The sequence below is a fragment of the Haemaphysalis longicornis genome, unplaced genomic scaffold, assembly GCF_048455015.1.
Source record: "Haemaphysalis longicornis isolate Haplotype H1 unplaced genomic scaffold, Haemaphysalis longicornis Haplotype H1 scaffold_9, whole genome shotgun sequence".
In the NCBI taxonomy this organism is placed as follows: Eukaryota; Metazoa; Arthropoda; class Arachnida; order Ixodida; family Ixodidae; genus Haemaphysalis; species Haemaphysalis longicornis.
This window is the reverse complement of record NW_027526460.1, coordinates 58,493,430-58,505,636: the sequence shown is the minus strand read 5'-3', so window position 1 is coordinate 58,505,636 and position 12,207 is coordinate 58,493,430. Positions and strand designations below refer to the sequence as shown.

Genomic DNA, 12,207 nt, shown 5'->3' with positions numbered 1-12,207 from the left:
CCAGTCAGCGAAGCGTCGCATGTGCGCTTGTGCAGCGCTTGTGTGAAGTGACCTTGACTTGGAGCTAGATACAGTGTACAAACTAACGAAGTAAATAAAGGCGCATTCTTCCATTCCCAAACGTGTTGTGGCTTAGTTTCAACTGATCGAGCGAATTGCGACGACCCGTTGGCGGCCGGCGGACTAAACGGTGGACCGACTAACTCGGTCGCGGAAGGTCGGCGAGCCGTGCAGTAGCGCAGCCAATTGTCAGCTCCTCTCCTGCTGACGTCACACGAAAACGCCACAGAAAATGGGCGAGCGTAAAGAGAGGAGGACAGCATTTTCGAATTAATTTTTCTACTAAATAAATTCGCGTAAACGCGCACAGAGTGGTCGAAACAGGGCCCAGGGACTCCGGACTACAGTTTGCGCTCGTAATCCCGCATTGTTTACAAATCACTTCAGTGTCCCTTTAAAGGCTTCACTTCCGAGGTAACCACGGCAAAATCGAGCACGGAGCAGCAACAATTTTGACCGATTAGCCACGCCATCCTATGAAAACGCCACGCCATCGCATGCTAAACGAAAAGACAAACGGCTCCCACACCATACGCAACGCACACCTCAATCGAAGCAGCGTTCTCAACGCGCCGAACTATGCCATCCCTGCACACCGTAGCTCGCCACCCGACAAAACACATGCATCAAGCACGGAACGAGCTACACGAACACAATCGCCAACGGAAGCGAGGCGACAAACGCAACGCCGTAAAAGCTGTCATGTTCAGGTCCGACGATGTGCATTCCACGGTAGTACGAAAACAAAATCAAGCCGATTTGACATTCACCGAACCTGATCGAGACGAACGCCCAATTAACAAAGTTTCTATCATCCGGAACAAAGCATTGAATAACTGTGCATAAGCGGAGAGCGATCTGGATACAAACGACGGACGTCAATCTACGCAGACTCTTGATTGTGCTGGGGAGTGGGGGTCGGGGGGGGGGGTGCAGGCAATAATCGAATTCGTAGCGCGATTCAAAGAATATCAGCGTGCCGAGAAACAAAACGGACGACAAAAGCTGCCACCTAAAGACACGCAGAAAACGCAAATAGGGCCACGGCCGCGCAAAGAAACCTCAAGCTAAGCTCCTCCCCCCACCTCACGAGAGCCCGACGCTTCCCAGACTTCTTTTTTTTTTGTATTCCTGAAAACAAGAGGAGACGCCAGATGTAACGCGAGTGCTGACGTTCCATTTTGGCCAGACGTAAGGCGCGTGCTGACGTTCCGTTTCGCTCTCACACGTGTACGTGCCTCCGCGCGGCTTGTCGCCCTACGACAGTACACCGCGTCAGACACTTTTTCCCGTGGTGCTCTGGCCTGCTCTATATATGTAACCACACTTTTTGTACTCAAAAATTTTAAATTTTCGATTTAGTCTTTTAATTGAGCCGCGATCTAGCTTATAGCTAACAGTAGAAATAAGTTTAGTACTCGTGAGTACAAATTGAGCACGATTAGCCATGACTACAAAGGGAATAAGGGTACGAGTGAGTGCAGATTGAGTATTAAAAGTGAGTACCCAAGAATTGAGTACTCATGAGTACAGATTCAGTACGAGTACTCGTGAGGACAAACGAGTTTGAGAACAAGTTAGTATGATTAAAAAAGAGTAGGTGATGAGTGAGTACGAGCGATTTTGAGAAAAGACGAGCTTTTTGAGTCTGAGTTTGAGTGAGCGAAGTGTGAATGAAAAAAAAAAATATTTTGACTGTTTTTGAGTTAGTTCGTTTTGTTTTGCTCACCTATGGTTTCCACACGTGAGTGCGGATACGGGTTTTGAGCTTGTAGGCCTTCCTTCCTGTCGGCCTGTAGTCGCGCGTCTCCACTGCCATCTGCGGTATCAGTTCGCAGGTGATGAGTTCTGCTGCCAGAAAACGAAAAGTTGTGTCTTTTCAAGACAATCTCACAATTTTAAATTACGTCTCCGTTAAGGCGCGAAAGCAACATGTCGACTCCTGCTAGAGTATCCCAGCTAGCACACTGTCATCAATTTTGAGTGCGGTAAAGAGCATCAACTTCGCAAGAAGGAGCCCTTTGAGCCCACGTTTGGCTCCCGAATCGCGTTAAACACTGAAAAGTGCCAATTTCAAAAGTAATACTAAAGCTTACGTAGCTGAAATTTACCATCGTGCTGCCTGGAAAACTCAAGGAGCTTCCGCCATGCATGCCGGGCCGTAGCCGAGAAGTCTTCGTGAACAGCAAAATCCGTCTCCTATAGTTTAGCACCGGATGCTAAGATAAAATCTTTATCTTTAAAGCGGCAGAACTTTCCAACAATTGGTAGATTTTTATTCGGCTGGAAACTACCGATTCTGTGCGCCCTTTCCAGTTGACTTTTTTGTCAATCGTTATGTTCAAAGACTGCGCGCACAAGCCAACGACAGCGTCCTCTGATTCAGCCCATGTCTCTGTTTGGCTATCTGGAATCCCGAAGAATAAAAGGTTGTTCCTGCGCAATCGGTTCTCGGCGTCATCCGCAGCCGCTTTTAGCAACGCTAAGTCTTGGGTTAGAATGGAGGCGTTGCCCTGCGAATTTGTTAAAGACGACGGGTTACCTTGGGAATTGATTTTTTCCTGCTCAAGGCACTTGACCCTTTCTTCTATGTTGTTCAGCTTAGATTCAATGCCCTTTCCCCATTCCCGCAAGTCTGTTCGTAGCTGCAGTTGTCCCTGCTCAATAATTTTATTGCTTCCAGAAGGGCAGAACTTTCAGTGGTTTCTGTTTGCGTGGAAGTTTCAACGACGCTATCAGGCCCTGGGTTGGTCTCAATATCTCCAGATAGCAACAGAAGCATGTTCATGGTAATAGCCTGATAAGCACAAAGGAAGCACGTAGAAATAACACTTCTGAACAGATAGCCAGTGTCAATGGGGCACAACACCGCTACAATACAGCGATCAGAGCTGCGAAAGCACAGACTGTTTTTTAAGTAACTAACCTGGGTTACAAGCAGCCGTGACTACATGTTCGATGCGGTGTCGAGCACTACCGGCAGGTGCGTTGAAGGCTCCTTATGTAGTGCCGATGCTGTCGCCGGTTGCCAGCCGAAGTCCGCAACATCGCCGAAATTTGGCGGAGCGAATCCGTCGAAGTAAAGGAATTCGCGGTCATCGGCAGGGCTGGGGCAGCGCCATTGCTCGCCGGCAGGGGTGTCCTCAGTTGCCGCTGGTCAGTCGATGGCGTTGGATGGACGGTGTGTCCAGGCAAGGAGGAGCACCTAGGTTACAAGCAGCCGTGAGTATGTACGTACATGTTCGATGCGGTGTCGAGCAAGTGACGGAGCAAGTGGCGGAGCAAGTGACCTTGCTTCTCTGGGACACCGTGTAGGCCTAAGCTAGCGGGAAAGCAGCAGGCGTAATTCACACAGATTTAAAGCGAAACTCTCTACCTCTACCAGCCAACGGTACTTTGGCGGCGTGCGTGACAATGAACCCCCAACGCGGTGGAGCCGGAGGGTGGGGGCGGTGTTTCACTCACAGAGCACGCTGTTGCTGGCGCGGGGAATTTACCCAGCGCTCCCCACGCCTAGGTGCCTGCTTGCCGGCGGGCGCGAGCCGTACGGCTTTGTCGTCTGCTTTCGTGACGGTTGTTTTGGGCCTGTTTGGCCGCAGCTTCGCGTCCATTTTGCGCTTCCTTCTCAAGGCTTGATTAACTTGTTCGGCAGCACCTCCTGAGTAACCCGGACCCGACGGAATTAAGTGGTCGTACGGCAAAGATACATTAGGGATTGGTTTGAAGAGGGGAAAAAATGTAGAGACCACATACAGACATCTGGGCGCTAGAGAAACGCCACCTTTTGCGTACTGATTTCCACTAACGGGACTCCGTTTTCTAAATTGATGAATACCGATTCGGTTGTGTTTTAAGAGGTATTACAAAAGGTGTTAGGAGCAACTGGTTCTGATAAATACCGGTTATAAAAGTTCCCTCAGCCTTACCGCTATTCTAAATCCCACTAAGCCAAATAGGTTAAATCGGTTAAATGGAAATCACTAAGTTCCCATGCTGAATTGTTTCGCTGTCTACGCTGGTGTTGCGCGGTGGTGTGGCACCGAGCTGGCACATCAGAATGGCTAGGTTCCGCTGTCTAACCCTTCGAAAGATGCTCTTCTCCATTCTGTTTGTGCTGACGCACGGCCGGGCTAGGGCGGCGGCTTCCACCGCCCCAGCCCGGCAGTTGCCGACGCACTAAGTTCGAGAATCCGCCACTCGAATCACAAATAACGGCTGGCCGAATCTCTCGTTTCACTCTATGTAGAGCCATGTGTGTCAATTCAAGTGACGTCGCATGGGCAATTGTTGTGGATGCAGTTTAAAGCTTTGCTTACCAACCACCTTCACATCGTAGATAGGAGCACACTTCTTTACACTCTGAAAACAATACAAGCAGGGTGACTTCTCCTTTAGTGATGTCTAACATTTTGGCTTCGTTTTTGCTTCAATCCTGCGAGCCTTAATTCGAAACCTGCATGTAACAAAAAAAAAAGCAAGTAACGGAAAATTGCGAGGTTTTGCTATCTTCTTTACCTCCAGGTTTCATTGAACCCGTTTTTTCACGAATAATAAATTATTCCGGGAAAATTAAAATTGCTAAGTTTTCCCGTCCTGCATGACTGTGCCGATGCAAGGCATCACAATATTCTCGGCAAGGCTACTCACTAAAGTGTTCTCGCACTATAAGAGTATGTACCACAAATGCCAACTTTGTCTAACGCGTGCCTGCTACGTCTTCGCGTAGTACATTAAAAAAAGCCCTAGAATCTAGCAAGCACGCTCAAGCGTGATCTGCACAATCTGCCTAAATGATAATGTCACTCTCACCCATGCATCGTTCCAACTCCATTACGGCTGGCTGCTTTCGTTCCGTCCGGTCAGAAGGCAAGTCTGCTCGCTCGCTCGTTGAGGAATTTCCGCCCTCCTTTCCCCGAGACTCATTTGGGTTGAATATATTTTTTCTCTCTCTCTCTCTCCGGGCTCGTGCGCGATGCGTCGAGAGCTGCGTCGTCAAGGTCAGTTTGTTTCGCCGACGACTCTCGCCGCGCCCCAACGGCGACAGCCTTGTGCCTACCGCAACCCAGTGGTGTGTGTGGTGTTTGTTTTGCTCGGGTATCCTGGGCCCGTGTATTCATCTGCGGCCTCCCACTTTTGAGGAGCTTTGAGAGTTTGCTTTATACCAGCGGAACATTTCCCATAAAAGGTTTGGTGCGCGGCACACGCGAACCACCGCCATCCAGGACACTTGAAACCGCTCAAATGTGAGTGAGCTGTCGACGAAGACGTCTGCGTCGGGCCAGAGCACGGTACGTGTAAACAAACGGCATTTGACCATTTGTATATAAACAACAAGATCTTCATTTTTGAAGCGAACGGCCTCCGCTTACTATGCCGTAATCTCAGGAAGCTGAAGTGGTTAAAGGAGTTACTGTTCGATACAGGCCAGCTGTTTCACATTTTGAAGTGGGAGCTTAGGCAAAGAGCAGAAATTCTTTCACGGAAGCTGTGCAAGCAAGCGTTTGCCCGACATTGAATAAGCCTTGCGTGTGTTACAAGCACGGGTTACAAGTAAGACCTCACCTGTAGTCTGGTCGGAATATAACGCGCGATACGAGCCCGCCATATAAGGTGATTGTCATTATTTTAATCACTTCAACAATATAGTCCACAAGAGGGATGCGAATGTTTCAGTTAAGGAATTATGTAAGCAGTTATCATAGGATACACCTAATGTTGTATTTTATTTCGCAGCGATTTCATCTCCTTTCAGATTGGGCAGTCTGCACAGCTACGAATCGTCACAGGCATGTTATCTAACGGGATTTAGATTATAGTCTATAGTCTTACTGCAGGCAGTTATGTACCTGTAAGAGCGTTCTTCAAGCAACTGTCCGGATCGATCAATATTAAACCGTTTTAAATGAGGACAGTCAAATTTCATTTGGGATTAAATATGAACGTGCTTCGACATAATGCCGTATCAGAATTTTCCCACTTATCTCCGGGTTGGGTCACTATCGTGATACCACTTCCACATCTGAAAGCTTCCCAGAATGGGCGTTATCGTCCGCATTTGACGAATACCCCGATCCCAACTAAAACTGCCTCTTTCAGGCATGCCATTTTTGCACATGTTCTTGTGTTTTTACCCAAAATGTATTACGGTTGCTAATTCTAAGGCTCTCCTAAAACGTAAGTAAACTCGAGTGCGTTTTCGCATATTTGTGGTGTAACTTCGTTTCCGCAAAAGGCCAGCCTTCGCGGTAGTCAACCATACTTACATTCAAAGCGTTAAAATTGCTTTAAAACCTACTCCCCCAGAACGCGGTTTTCTGCACCAGTGATAATGACAGAACTGTAATGTTCAGCTGCATATTTACAGGTTGCTTCATATTGCGATACTTTTGATGTCGGCTGGTATTTGCCCCAGGAGTCAGTAACATTGCCCTGCCGTTTAAAGTTGTAGTTTCTGTAAGGATGCTAAAAAAAACTATTTTAAGGAAAGTAAATGCTAATACAAGAACTGGGAAACATATTGCTTTTGATTATTTTTCAACCAGTTGACCCGCATCCAGTGATGTCTGGGCAACCAGCGCATGGAACCATGGACCTGCTGCTGAGTGGCAGCTTCCTAGAGGTTGCCTCCTATGCAGCGAAAGTGTTGCTGCTCACGTTGGGGAGCTGTGCTGTGTTCGTCGGATCGCTTATATGGCTGGGCCGGATCACGCAGTCTAAAACACTGAAGCAGCTGCAAGCGCTGCCACAGGTTCGGCAGCAGTTCCCTTTCCAGCAGGAGTGGATCATCATGAGGGCCTGCGATCAGCCAATGTCACCGGCCGGATTCAGTGCCTGTGAGTTGCTTTGTTCGGTACATATTCTTGGTTTGCCTGATGTTCTTGTTTAGGCTGATCTTAGTATGGTGATACATGGTAACTGTGCATGCGTAGCTTCGGTGAGAAAACGCAAATATTATGTCTCCACCTTCAAATGACACAGAAACAGAAAAAATCTTCAAGAACCACGAGTAGAAAAAGCACGAGTCGTCTTGGAACACGAGACGAAGTATAGTTCCTTTGCTTATGCTTAGTTTGCTTTTACTTTTTTAATGCGTTCGCCAACGCAATGCACCTGCCAGGTCGCAGGCGGCTGCTAACATTGAGATTGAACACTGCGGTTAGGGTATGGTAAAGGGAAGGTAATGGTCTAAATAGTGTTGCATCATGGCGGCCATAGGAGCAGTCCTAGTTTATTTTACGCAACCGGCCACACCGCCTCCGCTCACTGACTAGCCAGGGTCAGTGTTAATTCTTGATAGTGGCTTTAGTTCATGAATGAGCGGAAGCGTTTGCACCGGCTGCGTAAAATCACGAAGACTGATCCCTTTGAGATGCGGAACGACACCAGCGAGGATTTACGTATACATAGCTTGCACTGACGTCACTGTAGCGGCCATCTTGGAGCACCGCTTGCACGGTGGAAGGCCGTGAACTTATCTCCCCCTCCGATCTCGAGTAGCACTGGGTAAGCGGAGAGCGGTACTCCAGAAAGGGCTGTGGGGACGTCACATGCAAGCTATATATTGGATGGGAACAGCGTGTCTTGACTTTTACCCAACCGGTGAAACCGCTTCCGCACACTGACTAACGACAGTCACTATCAGTAATCAACATTATCTCTGGCTAGTCAGTGAGCGGAAGCGGTTCTTCAGGTTGGGTAGAATCAATTGTGACTGCTCCCATGGCCGCCATGATGCAACATTATTTAGACCGTTGCCGAAGAAAGTGTCGTCTGATGCTACCGGGCTCTGATTAGTGCTTTTTGAAATCCCTGTGACCTCGCGATGAGGCAGACGGAAGTGTAACGGTGGAGAGTTGATAAAAAACAGTATATGCTACGCCAGGGCGTCTTCTGATGCTACCAGAGCATAGAGATGCCGTATGTCAACTGGCTAACGGCGAGAGCTACCAGGACGAGGGTGAGCCACAACCGAGTACCTTCACAACTGAGCCCCGAATCTCCGCAGAACTCCTGAAGGATTAGTGACAATGCATTGAGCAGTCGTAGTAGACAGATAGCGAGAAACACCGCAGTATTTCCGCGGCAGCTCGGACACCCAAGATGTCACGGTTTTGCAAAAACCACTTACAACTCAAGTCGTCAGAAAGCTACCCACCTATACGTCTGCTATTTCGCTTCTAAGTCTGATTATGAGTTTTGGGAGGGGATCTTAGCTGGCAGAAAATACTTCGCTTGCAATTAATGTCATTCAGTGTAATTCTATCAAAATGTTTCCGCCATTATACAAAAAAAGCAGAAGAAATTCAGCTGAAATTCAGAGAATTATCTACTATTGCTTATCATTCTTGTGCCGCTTGTCTTGACCGGGTTTGTTTTACACTCAATCTGTTTTTTTTTCTATATTGTGTCCGACCAATTATTTCCATTTCATTTCTAATTATTTCTATATCCAATATTCCCAATTTCCGTAATTTTTTTACTTGTTTATTTTTTAGTATGTCAAAACTTTTTTCTACTAGTCTAATTTGCGCTAATATAACGATTATACGTGAAATTTCCGCGAATTCTGCATTTTTATTGAAATGAAGCGCGTTATACGGTTTGGCATTTTCCGTATTCCTGCTACCAATTTTCTCCACTTACGCTATTAAAACGACTAAATTTGGGACTTTTGCAGACACTGCGTTATTGTGGAAATACAGGGCGTTACACGGTTCACCATTTTTCGTCATTACATATTTTTCTTGTTTTTGTAGTTTTTCTTTGAATTTAGTTCGACCACTTATCTGCATTTGCACTATTATGACGATTACAGGTGAAACTTTTGCAAAACCTGCAATATTGTGGAAATTCTATGCGTTATACGTTTTGATATTCTCCGTATTTTTCGTACTTTCATTGTTTTTTAGTATTTCAAAATTTTGTCCTACCACTTCTGTCGACTTACGTTATTATAACGATTACATTTGGAACTTTCGCGAAATCTGCCATATTGCGGAAATGCGGGCGGTACATGGTTCGCCATTTTCCGAAATAATTTTATATTTTTGGTATTTTCTCAGTTCTCCAAAATTTCGTCCGACCAATTACCTCCATTTACTCTCTTATAACGATTATAGGCGAAACTTTCCGAAATCTGCATTATTGTGGAAATGGCAGGCGTTACACGCTCCTGGCTGTGGGTGTACTCGGCAAAGAATGCTACGCATTAAAAATCTACAGCCGCAGTTTCATGGGGATACCAGGAATAACTTCGTGGTCCCCGTAAATTTTCCCTTGCTTATAGCCTTATGTAGATGCAATTGATTCCTAAACCCACATTACGTGCACTTTCGCCGCTGTTCCATCAGGTAACGAGTCATTTTGCCTAGCATCCATGTCTTCAAGACGGAAAGACAGACATATGTGGCAGAGAACTATGCCGATATAAACCAACTCGTGCGCCAGGCAAACACGGTAGTAAACCTGCCAGTGTTGGTTATATTCATAAGAACATCTTCGGCAACCATGTCTTTGTCAACGCAATCAGATGGGCCCAACTTGAAATAACTGAATTCATATTTGAAGTTATGCCTTCTTTGGGGTGGAAGTTAATTGAAATAAAAGAAAAACAAAACATTCTACGAAACGCAAGTTTTGCTCGAATAAATTAGAGTGTGAACTTATCACCTTATACTACCCCGCTCTTTTGGTATGTCCGTTGTAACGGACGCCCGATGATATTTACCATCGGAAATTTTTCAAAGCGCTCAAATAATCGGTTCAGAACCGATCCTCTGAAATAGGTCCTCACATCCACCTCACTTCTTATGACCGGGACATTCTCTGAGTAATAATTGTCCTACAAGAAACAATCAAAGAACATAGGAAATTTAGGGTCCCTAAATTAGTAGTTGGGTTGCAGGAAAACATGTTTAAGAGTGCTATTGAGCTCCTCCTTTCTGCTGTTATCTCCTTAGAGGACAGCTTTCGATGCTACCCAAAACAGTGGTCAAATGTGTTGGATGTTCAAAATGTAATATTTTTCTCTCTGTTTTAGTGATATTCTCTGCTGTGAGAGGCTTCCATGCAACATTCCAGAAATTCGGCTGGTACCTACAATACATCGGTTTCACACCTTTGCTGACAGTCTTCAAGGCAGAGTACGTTGAGGTAAAATGGCCTACCTGGATCCATTCCCGCGATTTGCAGTCATTGTACAAAGCTTCAAATGTTTTTACCATGCATTTTTCATTACTTTTGAGAGTAAGGTAGAAGACGCCTTTAGGCCTTGATACCTTCATTAATGCCTCCCAACGAAAACGACGAACCTACTGCCAATAAATTCGTGGAATTTCGAATTGACGGTTGACAGAGGACCAATGCTATTTTTGCAGACATTTAGACATTGGCTCTCTAAAAGCGGGACGTCCCCATTTTCATGCAGGACAAACTATATCAAGGTGTTTCATTCTCTAATATTACCTTTATCGTAGCTTGACTCTTCCCCATATAAATGTTAGTCCTGTTGCCGTTAGAGATTTGTATGAAAATTGGCTACTCAAAGCTGTTTTTGCTATCGGAAATATAAAAAATATGGCGCATCACAAACTTTTTACCTTCGGCAAACTTAAAACTCAGGAAAATAAAACGCATTTTTGTATAACGCACTGTTTTATTAAAACATTGAAATGTTTCTGTAGCACTGGTTTAAACTTCAAAGCGCACAAATAGACGTGGACAAAGAGGAGGGACACACACACGCGCTTAAGGTGTGAGATGCATTTCGGAATCTGGCCGTCTCCCGTGCAAGCCCCAGGCCATGCCGGGCTTCCCTCAAAAAGATCCCTGCGTGTATGATCGCTACTATCAGTGCCTTCCCGCCCACTGCCTCTCCTTCGCCAGCTTCCCTTCTTGTTTTATTTCTCTACGTACTTTTCATGTTTTCTTTCCTTTATTTTTTTATTTTATTTTATGTTGGTTTCAACACTTCCTGATGCTACGTCTCATGTTTGAGCAGTTTTTTTTCTGTATATGTTTCCCTAATATTTTATTTACCTCCTTAAATGTCTTTCTTTAATTACTTTGTAATTTCTCTCTCTGAGCGCCCCTTTCCTGGCCAATCCCCCTGAGTGGGTATGAGCCATCTCTTTTGGCACCACCACCACCACCAGCGCTACATCGAAGCAAAGAGATAGTTCTGAACCGAAGCTGCTGCAATAACCACCCATGCCTGACGAATTTTAAGGCCAGCCCGGAGAACGACACTATCAAAAACGTTTTTAAAGGCCGCGGTTGATGAAAACAATTACTCGTGATCGTGATCGCGAACCGGGGAATAATGAACCCATCGTGCACTTTGCACGAACGACGCGCGTAGAAATCAAGTATTCTCTTTTTTCCATCTTTCTGTCACAGCCGCAACGCGTGCCGGCTCTTCTCCTATTTTTAACGCAACTTGTCGCTGTGCCCAAATTAAGACGCATACCACCTCTGGCTTTTAGCTTCCGCCGTACACGTTTCCAGTTGGCGCTGGCCACTTTAGGAAACGCATAATTAGCACGGCATAAAACCACAGCCGAGGAGCAGGCAGTTGCGGATACCCAGTGCCCACATAAACGTGCTCTGTCAGTTTAGTAGGGTCAGCATAGTAAAATTATTTGAGGTCAATGCCAGTTACGTCACCCAGTTACTCTGAGGCAACCACTCTGCTGTGAAATTTGTGAGTCAGTATATCAACCCAGCGCTTATTCGAACGAAACTTTGAGTGTTCATCAGTAGTGATTAGTGGAAAAGAGTTTTCGGGCATGACAAAATAATGAAACAGAGGGTGGCGGGTTCACCAAAGAGGTGACACACCGCGGATGGGTATTGGCTTGGGTTAGTGCAGGGTGTGAAGCCTTTCAGAAGCCTTCACAGCTAGAAACTTTCTAGCCAACACTGGGCACGTAGCTGGGCACGTTGGCCTGCTATCTGGGCTTCTAAACACAGGTCACAGAGGAAGTGAACGCTGCACGAACAAGAGAACGTGGTCGGATGTCACGAACAGGAGCTTTGGGGTGCTGAAGGAACAGCGGCTGCTTTATGTCTCAAAACAGAGCACCGTTCCTCCTCAAAGATGTACAAAAAATTTAGAAATGCGAACACAGGTATCGTTCGCACTAACTA

General features: G+C 46.1%; 2 protein-coding genes across 2 annotated transcripts in view; one reads left to right on the top strand and one right to left on the bottom strand.

Moving 5' to 3' along the window:
* LOC144153970 (uncharacterized) overlaps positions 1 to 1,889 on the bottom strand; it is a 98,190-nt gene extending 96,301 nt beyond the window's left edge. The window contains exon 1 of the mRNA XM_077685773.1: positions 1,790 to 1,889. The gene's annotated coding sequence lies outside the window, so the exon portion shown is untranslated. The remainder of the gene's footprint in view (positions 1 to 1,789) is intronic.
* A 3,225-nt stretch (positions 1,890 to 5,114) lies between these two features.
* LOC144153965 (cytochrome P450 4c3-like) overlaps positions 5,115 to 12,207 on the top strand; it is a 37,576-nt gene continuing 30,483 nt past the window's right edge. Inside the window, exons 1-3 of the mRNA XM_077685766.1 lie at positions 5,115 to 5,348; positions 6,603 to 6,893; positions 10,100 to 10,212. Coding sequence (XP_077541892.1) covers positions 6,620 to 6,893; positions 10,100 to 10,212 — 387 coding nt within the window. The 5' untranslated portion in view covers positions 5,115 to 5,348; positions 6,603 to 6,619. The remainder of the gene's footprint in view (positions 5,349 to 6,602; positions 6,894 to 10,099; positions 10,213 to 12,207) is intronic.